The 12,834-nt window shown below is 51.7% G+C and overlaps 1 protein-coding gene across 1 annotated transcript; it reads right to left on the minus strand.

Moving 5' to 3' along the window:
• Positions 1-218: 218 nt before the first annotated feature.
• usb1 (U6 snRNA biogenesis 1) lies at positions 219-10,347 on the minus strand. The gene is made up of 7 exons (XM_039774580.1): positions 9,930-10,347; positions 6,579-6,802; positions 4,833-5,016; positions 3,438-3,491; positions 2,436-2,541; positions 1,836-1,916; positions 219-587 (listed from the first exon to the last, which is right to left on the minus strand). Exons 1-7 carry the CDS (start codon positions 10,046-10,048, stop codon positions 483-485), a joined length of 873 nt encoding a protein of 290 aa, XP_039630514.1. The 5' UTR covers positions 10,049-10,347; the 3' UTR covers positions 219-482.
• Between the last annotated feature and the right edge of the window lie 2,487 nt (positions 10,348-12,834).

Here is a 12,834-nt window from a genome sequence, read left to right on the forward strand (position 1 = left end):
TTCAAGCGATGCCAGTTTTCCGTCACGTTACCACAGGGAACTCCTGTCTTGAGGCGCATCTGCTTGGGACTCCGGTGCTCAACCCACAGCCCAAGGACGTCATTGGCAGATCCCCTGCTCACTGTAAGCATACCATTCTGCAAGATTCAGGTGGCGGTTGGTGCCAGGGAAGTCATTAAGACAACCTGACCATCCCAGGAACGAGACGACTGCTTTTGTTAGTAAGCCACAATAATCTTTTATTACTTAAAAAGCACAAGCACTCCATCAAGAGGCCTAAATGTATAAAATTCAGGAACATTCATAGATTGCGAGTGCCACCTCCTCCTCTTCCTCCTACCAGCTCACACGCATGGTGCGTCTTAGTGCCACATAAAGTAAGAATTTTGTCTCGTGGCTCCTAAATCCACACGCACAGCCGGTCAGAAGAAACAGGAGACCCCGACGATGGCCAAGTCGGCACAGACGCGGGCACGCTGGTCTCAGTGAAGCTGGAAGGAGAAGACTTTGTTCCCAGATTTGCAGCGGATGTCCTCTGCCCACAATCTTGTCAGCTCGCCACCGTCTTCTGAATCATGAACGATGCCCTGCGGAGAAGAGAACGACTAGAGATGGTAGTGATACAAGATGTTTACTGGCACCAGGCCTTGCGTTCTGACACAGGCACCTGTGCCATGGCTGAGGGCACAGCTGGCAGCCCTTGGTCAGTCATACAGCTCAAACACTAACTTCTGACTCTTCGGGGGTCACTACTTTGTGTTAAAAGGTCACCAAAGCTCAACGGTCACAGAAGGCACAGTCCCAAGGCACAGCTGGAGCAAGAGTTGAACCCTGGTCCTTGGCACTGCCAGGGGGAGCCTGACCTGGCTTGATTCACACACACATGTATGCATGCTTTTATGTACTAATGGGCATGGACCTGCCTGTCACTTGGTGTCATCTCTGTCACCTCAGTGAGACATGTTGTGCCATTTCTGTTCCGCTCTTTCAGTTTTGGTCTCAAGATGCCACTCCAGCATGCAGTTGTGCCATGACGCAACTCTAAGACACGCCTGGCACAGATGTTAACTCGCCATTGCTGGTTTATGAAAGCCCCCTGCCTCAAGAGCAGGACTTGGCCCAGAGCCCTGGTCTTCACCGACGGCACCGGACTTCACTTTACTAAGGCGCAGCCCTATGCTCAGCCTGATCAGGTGCTTTAAGTTCTGTATGAGGATATGTGGCACGTCACTCCTCCGTGGTGGCCTGAAAGGGGGCTACAGGACTGCCATGTCCAAGTTGGCCGCTGGACACTTTAAAGGCCGTCTATAAATGTCGTTTGCTGCTGCCCCTCGTGCATATGCAGAGCGGGTGAAGTTCTACCAGGGGAAGTGGGATGGCAGCAACGGCCTGCGTTTGTAGTCAAGTACGGCTGTGGTGACAGACGTCACGGCAAGTTCTGGTGAGGCCGTTCACTCTCTCATTTTCAGGCGGGTCACTCTGCCGGCATCGCCACCATGTTAGAAGTCACGTCAGCCACTGTCCCATCACAAGCTGAACGGGGGTGTGTGTGCATCTTTTGTGGGGTTCAGGGAAAGAAATGCTTGACAGACGAACAGTGAGCCACCGCTAGGAACGCGTCGGTCATTCTTCATGTAAACGGAAACCCTTTTCTTCTTTCTCACCAATTACTTCCTTAGCCAATTGAACTCCATCTCACTTAGTGACGCAGCGCGGGTTGTCAGCCTCTGGCCACTCCTGCCATTGTGCCACCTGTATGGCCACCCAAAGCTATTCACGTTAGGTGACACAAAGACTCATCACAGACACTTCAGCCACCGCCATGTGACACCTACCTGCAGCTGAGCGCACAGGCCTTCAAGCCTCTCTTTGTAATCCCCGACACACCAGGCGAGACTAACGTGGAATGAGGGGTCCTAGGGAGACAAAAACAACCAAAAGTCAAGAAGGGGGGTGTGGCAGAGGAGAGGAGGGGACGGGACGGCCACAGGAAGATGCCACATGGTGCCCAAGAGACCAAGCAAGCCAAGGACAGGAGCGTCAAAAGAGAATGAGGCCTGCCAAACTCAACACAGACCTAAGGCCAGAGGGAGAGGGCAGCTGCCAAACCCCTGGCCCACAAACCTTCAACTTAGAAACTTAAAAAAAGAATACAAAAGTCCAAAATGCAGACTTTAATGTGCGAGGCAAAACAAATTAGGGTTCAAAAGCAGGAAATTCAAATTGTTAATCAAAAGGAAGGAGTCAACGCTTTGCCTACAAATGGACGCACATCACGGCTGGCCGAGACCACAGAGACAGAAACCGGGGGTGCGGAGGTTGGTGGCACCACTGCAGCCAGCAGGGGGCGACCCACCGGGCAATGTCTTCCTGCTACTGGCTGGAGCCGCCCGCAGCCCGAGTGGGCATCACGATGTGAGGACTGGCAGACTCACCTGATAGAAGGTGGCCAGCCTGAAGGCCTCCAGGGTTTTGTCAACGGCTCCAACCAAATGCACGAGCTCGTCCTGCCCGAGTGTGACCTCCAGTCCAAGGAACGTCCTAGCAGAGAGCAGAAGAAAATCAGGAGAAAGTGGAAAGATCCCGGAGAGCAGAGCCGACGCCATTAGGAAGGGTCGGAGGGCCAAAAGGCAAACCGAGAAGGCAGCCTGAGAAAGACAGAAGTGCTAAGCAAAGCCAAATGGGTTTCGTTCAAAACGGACGACCGATGAACGCGGAGAGGGCCGCTCAGACCCAGAAATGCCATCGGGAAGCTGTTGTCACTCGCACTTTCGTCAGCTGCTTCTCTGTGACGAGCCCAACAAGTCCGATTTCCTCCATTTGCATTCTCGCGTTAGGTGGCGCGCCGAGCCCACACTTTCTGTTGAAGCTGCTCATGGCGTTGAATGGCCGCGGCACCTGCTCACTACCACCCCCTACTGACCATAAAGGCCAGCTGCCTGGCGTCGACACACATGTCCCTCACCTGGTGGGCCAACCCGGACCTGTCCCAGGACCGCACAAAGACCCCACAAATCTCCACGACCCCGTTGCCTGTTTCTGTGCGAAGAAGTTCAGTCTTAAACGCTCTTCCCCTTAATGTCCACAAGGTGTCCTCAGCACTCAGCTTGTTTGACACCCCGAGCCAGTCAGAGCAGGCCACGCCTTCAGTCCCACAATGCACTTGTCGTCGTGTGGCCACCAGAACTGCACACAGTAACCTGGATGTAGTCTCATGAGCGCTAGATGGCATCAACATCTTGCCAGTGTAGGTAGGACCCCTAAACTCTGTGCTCCCTGCGTGTACCACCTTGGCGTTTTTCACCTGCTTCTGGCACCTTTCTCTATTAAGTGTTGGCCCACTTTGGACGACTGGCAGGTTCTTCTGAATCGTTATTGCTGCCTCCTCACTATCAGCTGGCCCCCCGTGCGTGAGGGTTGCCACCGTCCCAGCTCACCTCGTCTTTTCCTGGTTGGCGTACACGTTTAGCCTGTCAGCAACACAAAGGAACCTGGAAGACAAAAAGCATCAGAAGGTCAGCAAATGCAGGCCAGGGGGCTCATTCACAGCTCTGCTGACCCCTCACCAGCTCAGTGGGTACAAGCTGGCTGGCAGAGAGAGCACTTCAGACGGCGGACAGCAAACAGCTGGCACTTTGGGGGGCTTTACTGACTCACAGTCGCTGTAATTTCTAGTTTACCTGGCGACCTTTCAACTCTGATTGCCACTTTGGTGTTTTTGGTTTCTGCTGCACTCGACAAACCCGTGGCCTTCATTACCTCTGAGCTAAGACAGTGCCCATCCACCTATCCGTCCAGGGCAGGGTCTCCCAGTGATCATCGGGCACCAGTCCATCACAGGGTACACACCAGGGGCCAGCTGAGTGTCGCCAGCTCACCTAACCTGCATGTCTTTGGACCACCACCCAGGATACGGGCCCTGGCCTCATTGTTGTGAGGAAGCAGCACTGCCACCGTGCCACCCACGTTAAGATACAAGACACCACGTCTGAGAGAGAGAAAAAAAAAACGAGAAACTGATGAGCAACGAGGAAAAATGCAAAGTCCCAAGATGCAATGGGAAGGGCTGTAAGCCCCCCTGCCCCACGAACACATCCAGAAGAAAAAGGGTCAGCTCTTTACTGGTGGTCATGGAGCCAGTGGTCCAAAGTGCTTCTGGCAGCTGCCTCTTTATATGGCGAGCACCCTGGACCTGTGGTACGAGGACCCTCCAGCCACTGGTCTGTGCGGACCCCCAGTTAAATATATGGTGGCAGCGCCCTAATGCAACGAGGCCACTTGCTGCCTGTGGTCCTGGAGACCCTGAACATATCAAGGATGTCGGGAAATCCAAAGATATGCTACCCAATGTCAGAACACGAACATCAGGGGTCTGTCGGGCAGGACAAGGACCCAAAGCACATATCGAAAAATACCAGAAATTAAACGGGGCGTCCAGCAAGAGTCCTGATCCTAATCCAGATGACACCTTAGGAAAGATCAGAAAACAAGTGGCCATCATCATCGTCGTCATGGCGGACCAAGTACAAGGAAGAGGGGCCGTTCATCCTGGCCGGGTCAGCGTTTCATTGTCTATGTGCCGCCACTTTGGCCATCCTACTCAGACATTCTGAGGATTCTCAAGATGACCCACCAAAAAGCCAAGGAGGGCAGTAATGCTGACCACAAGTCCACCTGCACTTGGGGGGTCCCTCCAGCCAGACCGTCTCCGCGCCGCTCACTCCCTACGCCTTCTGCTCCACTTGGACTCCCACCGGGTCCCACTCACACGGCCCTGTCCTCTCGGTTCGGGTGGGCCGCCTGCAGCAAACACTGGACTTTCCAATATGTACCTGCTGAACGGTGCCAGGGCCTCCTTCAGGGAGAGGACAAAGGGCTCAATCCAGTGATGGCGCAGAACCACCGTCTGAGAGAGGCTGATGTGAAAGTCCGCCATTCTGGTAAGAGAAATCCCATGAGCCCCGGCCGCCGAGATCAGTCGGTCCGCTAGCTCTTCAAAGTCACTCTCAGCCAAGTCTGTGGAGAGCAAGAGGAGGGAGCCATCAGGAGAAGTAACCCAATGAGCGCGTCACAACGGTGGGCGGCTCTGCTCTACGTCTTTGTCGACTTTTACGGCCTGCTGCGGCCTCGAGCGGTAAGCGTCACCTAAATGACAGGAACTGCAGTCCTCGGTCCCCACGACGTCACCACGATCGTTCTCAACACACTCACTCCAAGGTATCTGCTGGGGCACTAATGAAATACACTGCACTTTCTGTTCCAACAGGAGGCGCCTACAATTGAATATGGAGATAATGGGAGTGCAGCCCACTATTACAGGGGTCTCAGACTCGGCCTTCAGGTCCGCTCGCTTATAACAAACAAAGCACCCATCGTGATGGCCATGTGTGTTATCGAGGTTGGTCTACTCTCGCACCCGCACAGCTGCTCACTCTCCGAGCTCACAGCCGGTCACTCCATGCAGGGACCGCGGCTGACAAACGTCCCCAAGACCCACACGTGGTCACTTGCCAATCAGTGGGGTCTGATGAGCAAATGGCAACGTCCTCCGCACTCCCTTCGATCGCTCGAGATACGAGAAAGCTGACAAGTGTAATAGCAGAGTGGAGTTTATTAAAGAAGAAAAGCTGACAGCAAAGTCTGGAGACGCATTTAAAAGAGAAGGTTCAGTGAAATTCGGCAGCGTCAGGGTGGCGTTCTGTTTCTGTGAAAGTCGCTCGCTTTCACTCTCGCGTCAAAGGACTTGGAATCTTGGGAGTATGAAACCCACTGAGGCCTCAGAAGTGCAGATTTAACTGACGCATGACATGGTGTGACGCTACGAGTGACGCTACGTGTGACGCTACGAGTGGCGCTACGAGTGACGCTACGAGTGACGCTTTTCTAACGTATATCCTAAACTCACTCACTTCTAGCCAAGGAGTCTCGCCAGCGGTCCTCATGTCTGTGACTCACCACGTGCTGGAAGGAAACTCACAATGCATTTTACTACTGCATGCATTACCAAACACATTCCAGCAGGTGGCACACCGCAAACAATGCAGCCAACAGAGAAACCAGCTGGCATGTGGAGACGGTGCCACCAGAACCCACACTTTAGAAAGGCCTCTCCAAATCCTCCACGCGAGTAATGAGTGCGCTGGCGAGGGCTTCGTCAATAACGGACTGGCGCTCTAAACTGGCACCCCCTGCCCTATTCATTTCACTTCTCTGCCGTTCCTCGGCTCTCGTGATCCTGAATGCTTCTCTGCGGTGAAACTGCATGTGGCAATCACCTCAGCCAGTGTGGATAGGGCATGACTTGTAAGTGACATGGCGCCTCGGAGTCAAGACTTGGACATAAAGACAGCGGGGAAGGCTGCCATTAGAAAGAAGCACACGACTCATGATGTGTTAGCACGGACACACAAGGCCAGCGCTGCAAACCTCATCAGCAAGCGCAAGTGTCGTTCAAATACGACGAGACTGCAGTCAGGCCATCACCTTACCGTGTCTGTCCCACCAAAGTCACTTACGGACATTCACCTCCCTCTTGGGATTCGGCTCCGCTGACAGGTTTTTGAGTCCCAGCAACTTACACGGCAAGTAGACGTACGTCGCCCAGTTTCCTCGCTCGTGTCGGAAAGAACGGATGCGTCCACCGTGCCTGGAACTGTGACTATACGCCTGCTCCACGCTGTCCTCCTGAAACATCTCCAGTATGCTGGTGGGCACTGGCAGGATGTGAGGCGAGCCTTGACAAGTGGTCCCACTTTCATTTGTTCTGCTCGGCTGCTTCTTCAAGTCACCAGTTTGGTCATTTCTGAAATAAGCAGAGAGAAGCCTTGTTGGGTGTCAGATGGTAAGACAACTAAAACATCAAAAGCTGCAGATACGGCACAAAGAACGAAAACAGGGATGGGCACGCGCAGGGCATCAGTGTTGAGCTCTGGCCTGGCGTGCAGCTGCCCTTACAGCCACTGTCCCCAAACAGGACACACGGGGAGCCTAAGCCAGCAGCAGTGGCTGCCAAGCCCTTGGAGTATCAGAAGGTGGTCTCTTGCTCTCCCGAGGGCTGCTTGAGCCGTGCCATGTTCAGTTCGAATACTTGGGGCAAAGGGGGCCGAGCATCAGCACTTGTTCTGCTTCTCGGCACGTGACGGACCACCTTATAAAGCGCCTTTTGTTCATGCAGTCGCCACCGGAGGCTGACTAAGATTTAATGAACCCCATGAAGACCAGCAGCCCCAGCCCACCATCTCCAACTTTTACATTTTTCACTGATGTGTGGACTTGATGGCACCGAGCTTGCAGTGGAAGTTCAGGCCACCGTGACACTCTTCACACTTCCCCATCTGCAGCATGGCACTCCTGGCACAGAAGGCACAGCTACAACTTGACATATTTGAGCTCCATTAGCTGCTCATATTTCAGGACAAACAATCCGAGATGTGAAAATGTAAAAACTGAGAAGTGAACGGGAAACAACGTGCAGCAGATGCCGAGTGACACATCGTGGGCGGTCATTTCTGCAGCTGCTCCTCCTTTATCATCAATGAGGGTCTTCTGGAGGTCCGAAAGGAGCACAAGCCAGCGGAGGCAACGTTGAATCCCGAGACCAATTCAGATTTTATACGGTCAATCAACTAAAAAACAATAAAACGAGCCGTTTCAGTCCCAAAGAAAACAAGAAGCCTTTGTGCTCAAAGTAGAAGCCGCTGAAAGTGAAACGTATTTGACTTCATTAAGATTTAAATCAGCGTCATTAGATGGCCCTGTGTGCCATGGAAGAAAAGGGCACTACGGCCGCAGCCCTCATGCCGTGGCCTGCAGCTGCCCAGGACGCTGAACCACTGCAGATGAATGAACGGCACCCCTCAAATCTGACCAGCCGTCCAAACCCCACCTGACCAGCAAACCGCAGGCCACACTGCCACAGCCACCACCCCCATGCTGCATCACACTGCCTAATTTGCATGTGTGGGCGGGGCTATGCGCTTACACTTCCAGAGTCAAGTCCCCACAAGGCCGAGCTCCGCCAAACGCACGCATAACTTACAGAGCGAAGCCCCTCAATGGATTTCTTTAAATGAATATGTTGAGCGGTAGAAAGAACATTCTGACGAGACCCCACTTGGCTGTTTGCTGAAGTGAAGCTCACACACGACACTCCACGTCAGTCTTTGAAGGATTTAAGGGCGAAGTGGAGCCCAGCGTGAGACGGTCTACTGTCTGCTTCTTGTTGGCAAAAGTTTCCCGACTGAAAACACCAACTGATGCCCCCCACGACCCTTCCCAACATCCAGTCACTGAACAGAGTAGGAGCAGAACACACCACTGACAGACCCCCGAGTCAACTGGGAAAACCACAGAGGGTCTGCCTCCACAATACCAGTGTACAGGCCGGCCACGATATCCAGCAACTCTGAGGGGATTCCGCAAGGTCTCAGGGTGTCCCACAGGGCGGCTCGATCAGCGAGTCAAACACTCTACGAAAATCAACAAAGGCTGCAAAGAAACTCTGTCAATATTCAAGTTTTCACTCCATGAGAACCCTTATTGCCGGGGTGCGGTCGATGGCAGACTTCTTAGGCGTAAAACCAGACGGCTCCGATTGACGATGACCTTACCGGGCGCCGAGAGCAGCATTATCCCCCTATAGTTGCCACAATCCAGGCGACCACCTTTCCCTTTCCAGATCGGGATGTCAGTTGGGGTGATGCCAGTCTCCCAAATGGAAGTAATGATTGCTTGCAGTGCCAGGAGGGCAGCCTTACCACCAGCCTTGAGAAGCTCACCCCGGACACCACACTTGGATGAATAAGAAGGAACCTACAACAATGGGAGTATGGGGGACTTCCCAGCACCAAAGAAACCCAAAGTCCAAGACAGCACCAGAGAGTTGCAGAACTCAGTCATGAGAAGGTGCGAAGGAACTTCAGCTTCTTGATGACACGCCTGCTCACACTGCATGGCTTGCAAAGGCTGCTCTCAAAATGCCACCCAGACCAGGCTCCTCGGGATGACCTCCTGCTACTGAGCTGTGGGCACGCTGTGCCAATAATGAAGACGTCAAATCAGTACAGAGGTGCGGCTGCACAAGTGAGACAAGGAGCTCAGTGAGCGTCACAAGTGTGGAAAAGGCAAACCTGCTGGGCTTACGAGGGCTTCTTTGAACTGGCCAGGCTTGGACGCTTGAGTCGGCCCTCGTAATACCAGAGAGATCTGCAAAGTAGAAACGTTTGACTAATACCAGTCCCGCTTTTCGCTTTTGTACTTTTTAAGTGATTTATAGAATGCAAGTAAAACGGGAATTGTATTTTTGAAATCTCTAAAACATGGACCACTTTTGGACTGTTTAGTCTGTAAATTCAGTTATTAGCCACTGCATTATTTAAACAACAATATGTTCTTTCAAGTAAAACCTTTCCATTATAGCTGACGATCAAGAATCTCGGAGTATTGGACTCTAAACTCTGAAATGTTCGCTTGTGTGCTGCTCGCAGGGCCTCTGATGTGCCCCATAAATAAGAAACCAATCAGCATGCGGACAGCAGGTCTTTAAAGTTAGAAATGGCAAACGGAGCAAACCCAATTCACACATCCCACAATGTGACGCTTGCCTTATTAAAGGTACACTGTGGACCAGAACTGGCGGATCTCCTCGGCATTTTATTTACTAGATTTGTGAATCGAAACAACAGTAAGATGTGTGCATCAGGTACGTGGAAGTTCCGTATTTATCCGTTTTTAATTATCAGTATTTTAACTTGTACGACCACAAGTACTTTCTGACAAAATGGACAAAACGTTGAAAAGAACGAAATGGGTCGCTGCGGCGTCACACAAACAAACTTGACAGACCGACAGCCCCTCCTGCCCGCCCCGGTGCGGCCCCGCAGCGTCCCTTGCTGTTATTCAGCATTGCTTCTCCTTCTCGGCACACGCACCTCGTCCCAGGTTTACCGCGCTTACTGCACGCAGCCTCCTCCGCCTCGTCTCCGCTCCGTCTCCGCTTCCTGCCACCATCGCTTTCCTCGTCCTCAGAGCTGCTGTAGTTGACGAGCATCGCCAAAAGCCGGGAGCGCTCGGACCAGCCGTACGTGTGCACCACCACCTGCGCTCCGGCCGGACCAGGGCATGCAGATTGGCAGTTCCGCCTCGGTTTCTAACATTAGGCAGACGGTAGTGAAATGTCACAGCTCGGTGCATTAGTGTCATCAGACTGCTCTGGGGTTTGTTTAGCCCACAATGGACAGAAGGAAGTCCAGTCCATTACTGTCGTACATCAAAGGCAGAAAGGACAATTCGCACTTTTCTTTCGCGTTCCTGAATCCGCTCGCTTAACGACGAGTGCACATGCGCTGCGGGCGAAACCACGACAAACAGAGATGCGCTTGCGCATGCGCGTGTTAGGAGCGGCTGGGTCCCGAAGTCTCTTGAGTTCTGTATTATTTTCCTTGAAAGAGACAACAAAGATGCTCAAATGGCGTATAAACAAAAAGTAGGACTCATGTTGTTGGCCAGCCTAAATTTGAACAATTAATGAATGAATCAGTTCACATGGAACAATGTGAATTTAGTTTCAGTTCCTGTTTTACTAGAGATTAAGGTTAAAAATTAGTGGTGAATTAATGGGCAGGCCAGATCTCGGGGCATCTTCCTCAATTCTCCAGGGAGCCCGATGGCACACCGGTGCACCTCCTCGTTCGAGTCTAAAATGGACTGAAAGTTAAACTCGTGCTCACCGCCCACTGGTGAGCTTTAGGCAGTCAGATGACTTTAAAAATGATAAAGAAAAAAAAAAAAACGTCGCTGCCCTTTCCTTTTTATGATGGTGTATGGCCCAACTTACAAGACAGAACCCTCTGGCAGATGTCCTTCATCAGGAGTCTCGATGTCTTCTTTACTTTAAACTTTGGCCAACCAGAAGCAGACAGTAGACCATCTCACGCTGAGCTCCACTTCACCCTTAAATCCTTCAAAGACTGATGTGGAGTGTCCATACAGCACACTTTAGGAAATCACTCAACGCAATACGATGAAGAGAGAGGCACCTCACCTGACCTGCTGACATGACAGACTGAGTGACTTGGGCACAAACTGGAGTGACAGATCGTGATCTAAGAGGTTCCTATCCAGCTTTGCACAAAAGCAAATGGTGGAAGTGAGAGCTTTAGGGGGTCCTTGAAGGCACATGAACCCCTTTAATAGAATGCTGGTGAAGAGCGTGTGGCAGTAATGACCAGAAGACATTGCGAAGGTTTGGGGCAGCCAGCCCTGCTAAACTGATTCAGAATCATATCCATGTTCACACGACTCAGTCCAAAACAGAACTGTCTTAGTATTAACAAGATGGCGGCTTTAAAGGCCATTAGAGGAAGTGATGTCATCAGGACCGGGACCGGGCCGCCCCAGAATGGTGTGCAAGAGATTGAGAGAGAGAATTAGTGCACTTCGCCACCCCCTGGTCCGGCGTGGAATTACATGCACTCAAGCCCTTTAGGTGCCTCCTAAACACGCGTGTGTGACAAACGTTACATCAGAGCAATGAAATGAGCCCAGCCGAGGTGAGCCATGGGAGGACAGTGAGTCGGCAATAAAACAACAACGTGTGCCCCGCCGCGGTCAGATAATCCAGCAGGAGACGCGTCATAAGAAATTCATCAGAATCCCAGCCTGACCTGAAATGAAGGATCACAGGCCCCCTGCAGAAGTTCATTGGAGCAAAGGTCTGCGCCAAAGAGGCTGCCTGCCTGATGAAGTTCGCCATAAGCCTGGCACCTGTCTGATTTGTGTCCGATGGCAGATGTCACAGTACTGAGGTGGCTTTGATGCCCAATGCCTTCCTTCTTGCACAGCGGGTGTGATGGCTAATCCTTCACCGTTGCAGATGTTGACCTTGTGGGCAGTGGGCAAGAGCGTGGACGCCATTCGCTCGTATTGAGCCGACACCAATGCCCAAAGCGTCTGCTTCTAATTCACATTGCAAAGTGACACCTGGGTCCTTCAAAACTGGTGACATGAAGGCATTTTTTTCATTGTCATTCCTCAGACGCCCTGCATGTGCCAGCAGGAATTAAGGCAACTGTGGTCCTGAAGGTCTTAATAGTCGGCCAATTCATTAAGACGCTGAGGACCTCAACTGTCCTCTGCCGTGATATCCGATACCCTAAAACTAAAGTGAAGGTTTGTGACTTGACACTTCTCAGGCTTCACAAAGAGCCAGCATTCCCAAAACTCTCTGACGTGATTCACGAGTGTTGAAATCCCAGGAAGAGATCAGGACGTCCTCATAACTATCTATCTGTCTAAAGCCTTTAAATAGGTTGAGAAATGTTAAAGTCTTTTTGTCTTTGGCGCCAGCGTCTTTGACATCTGCATTTAGTATTCAGTCTTGGCTCCTCCAGTCTGTGCAGGCCTCAAAGCCTGCTTCTTGAGTTTGGGGCCAGGCTGATTTTGTGTCGTTGAAGCTTTGAGTTTCGTCAGTCGAGCCGATCGTAAGAGCCGGACAGGTTCAGGCTAAACAAATGATGTCTTCGACGTTGCCACCTAAGTTGTGAGCAGCCATTTCATCCTCACTAACCTGCCATGATGGGCGTTTATTCCAGCTTTCTGTTTCCTGCCCGAGTCTACGGAGAGACGTCTGAGTGTTATGAAGTCCTCAGTAACATAAAGTGACCCCCAGCCTGAACTTTATTATCTTACTGGCTCTTCTACGTGGCTTCACCCGTCTCATGAACTCATTTCAAGTTCATTTGACATTTTGTTCTGAAGGAAATCAATTTTTCCTTCACTAAAGAAAGCTTCTCTGTTTTATTTATTTGTTTCTTTAATGTGGAGGATCTTTTGATG

This window comes from Polypterus senegalus, chromosome 13 (genome assembly GCF_016835505.1).
Source record: "Polypterus senegalus isolate Bchr_013 chromosome 13, ASM1683550v1, whole genome shotgun sequence".
NCBI lineage: Eukaryota > Metazoa > Chordata > Cladistia > Polypteriformes > Polypteridae > Polypterus > Polypterus senegalus.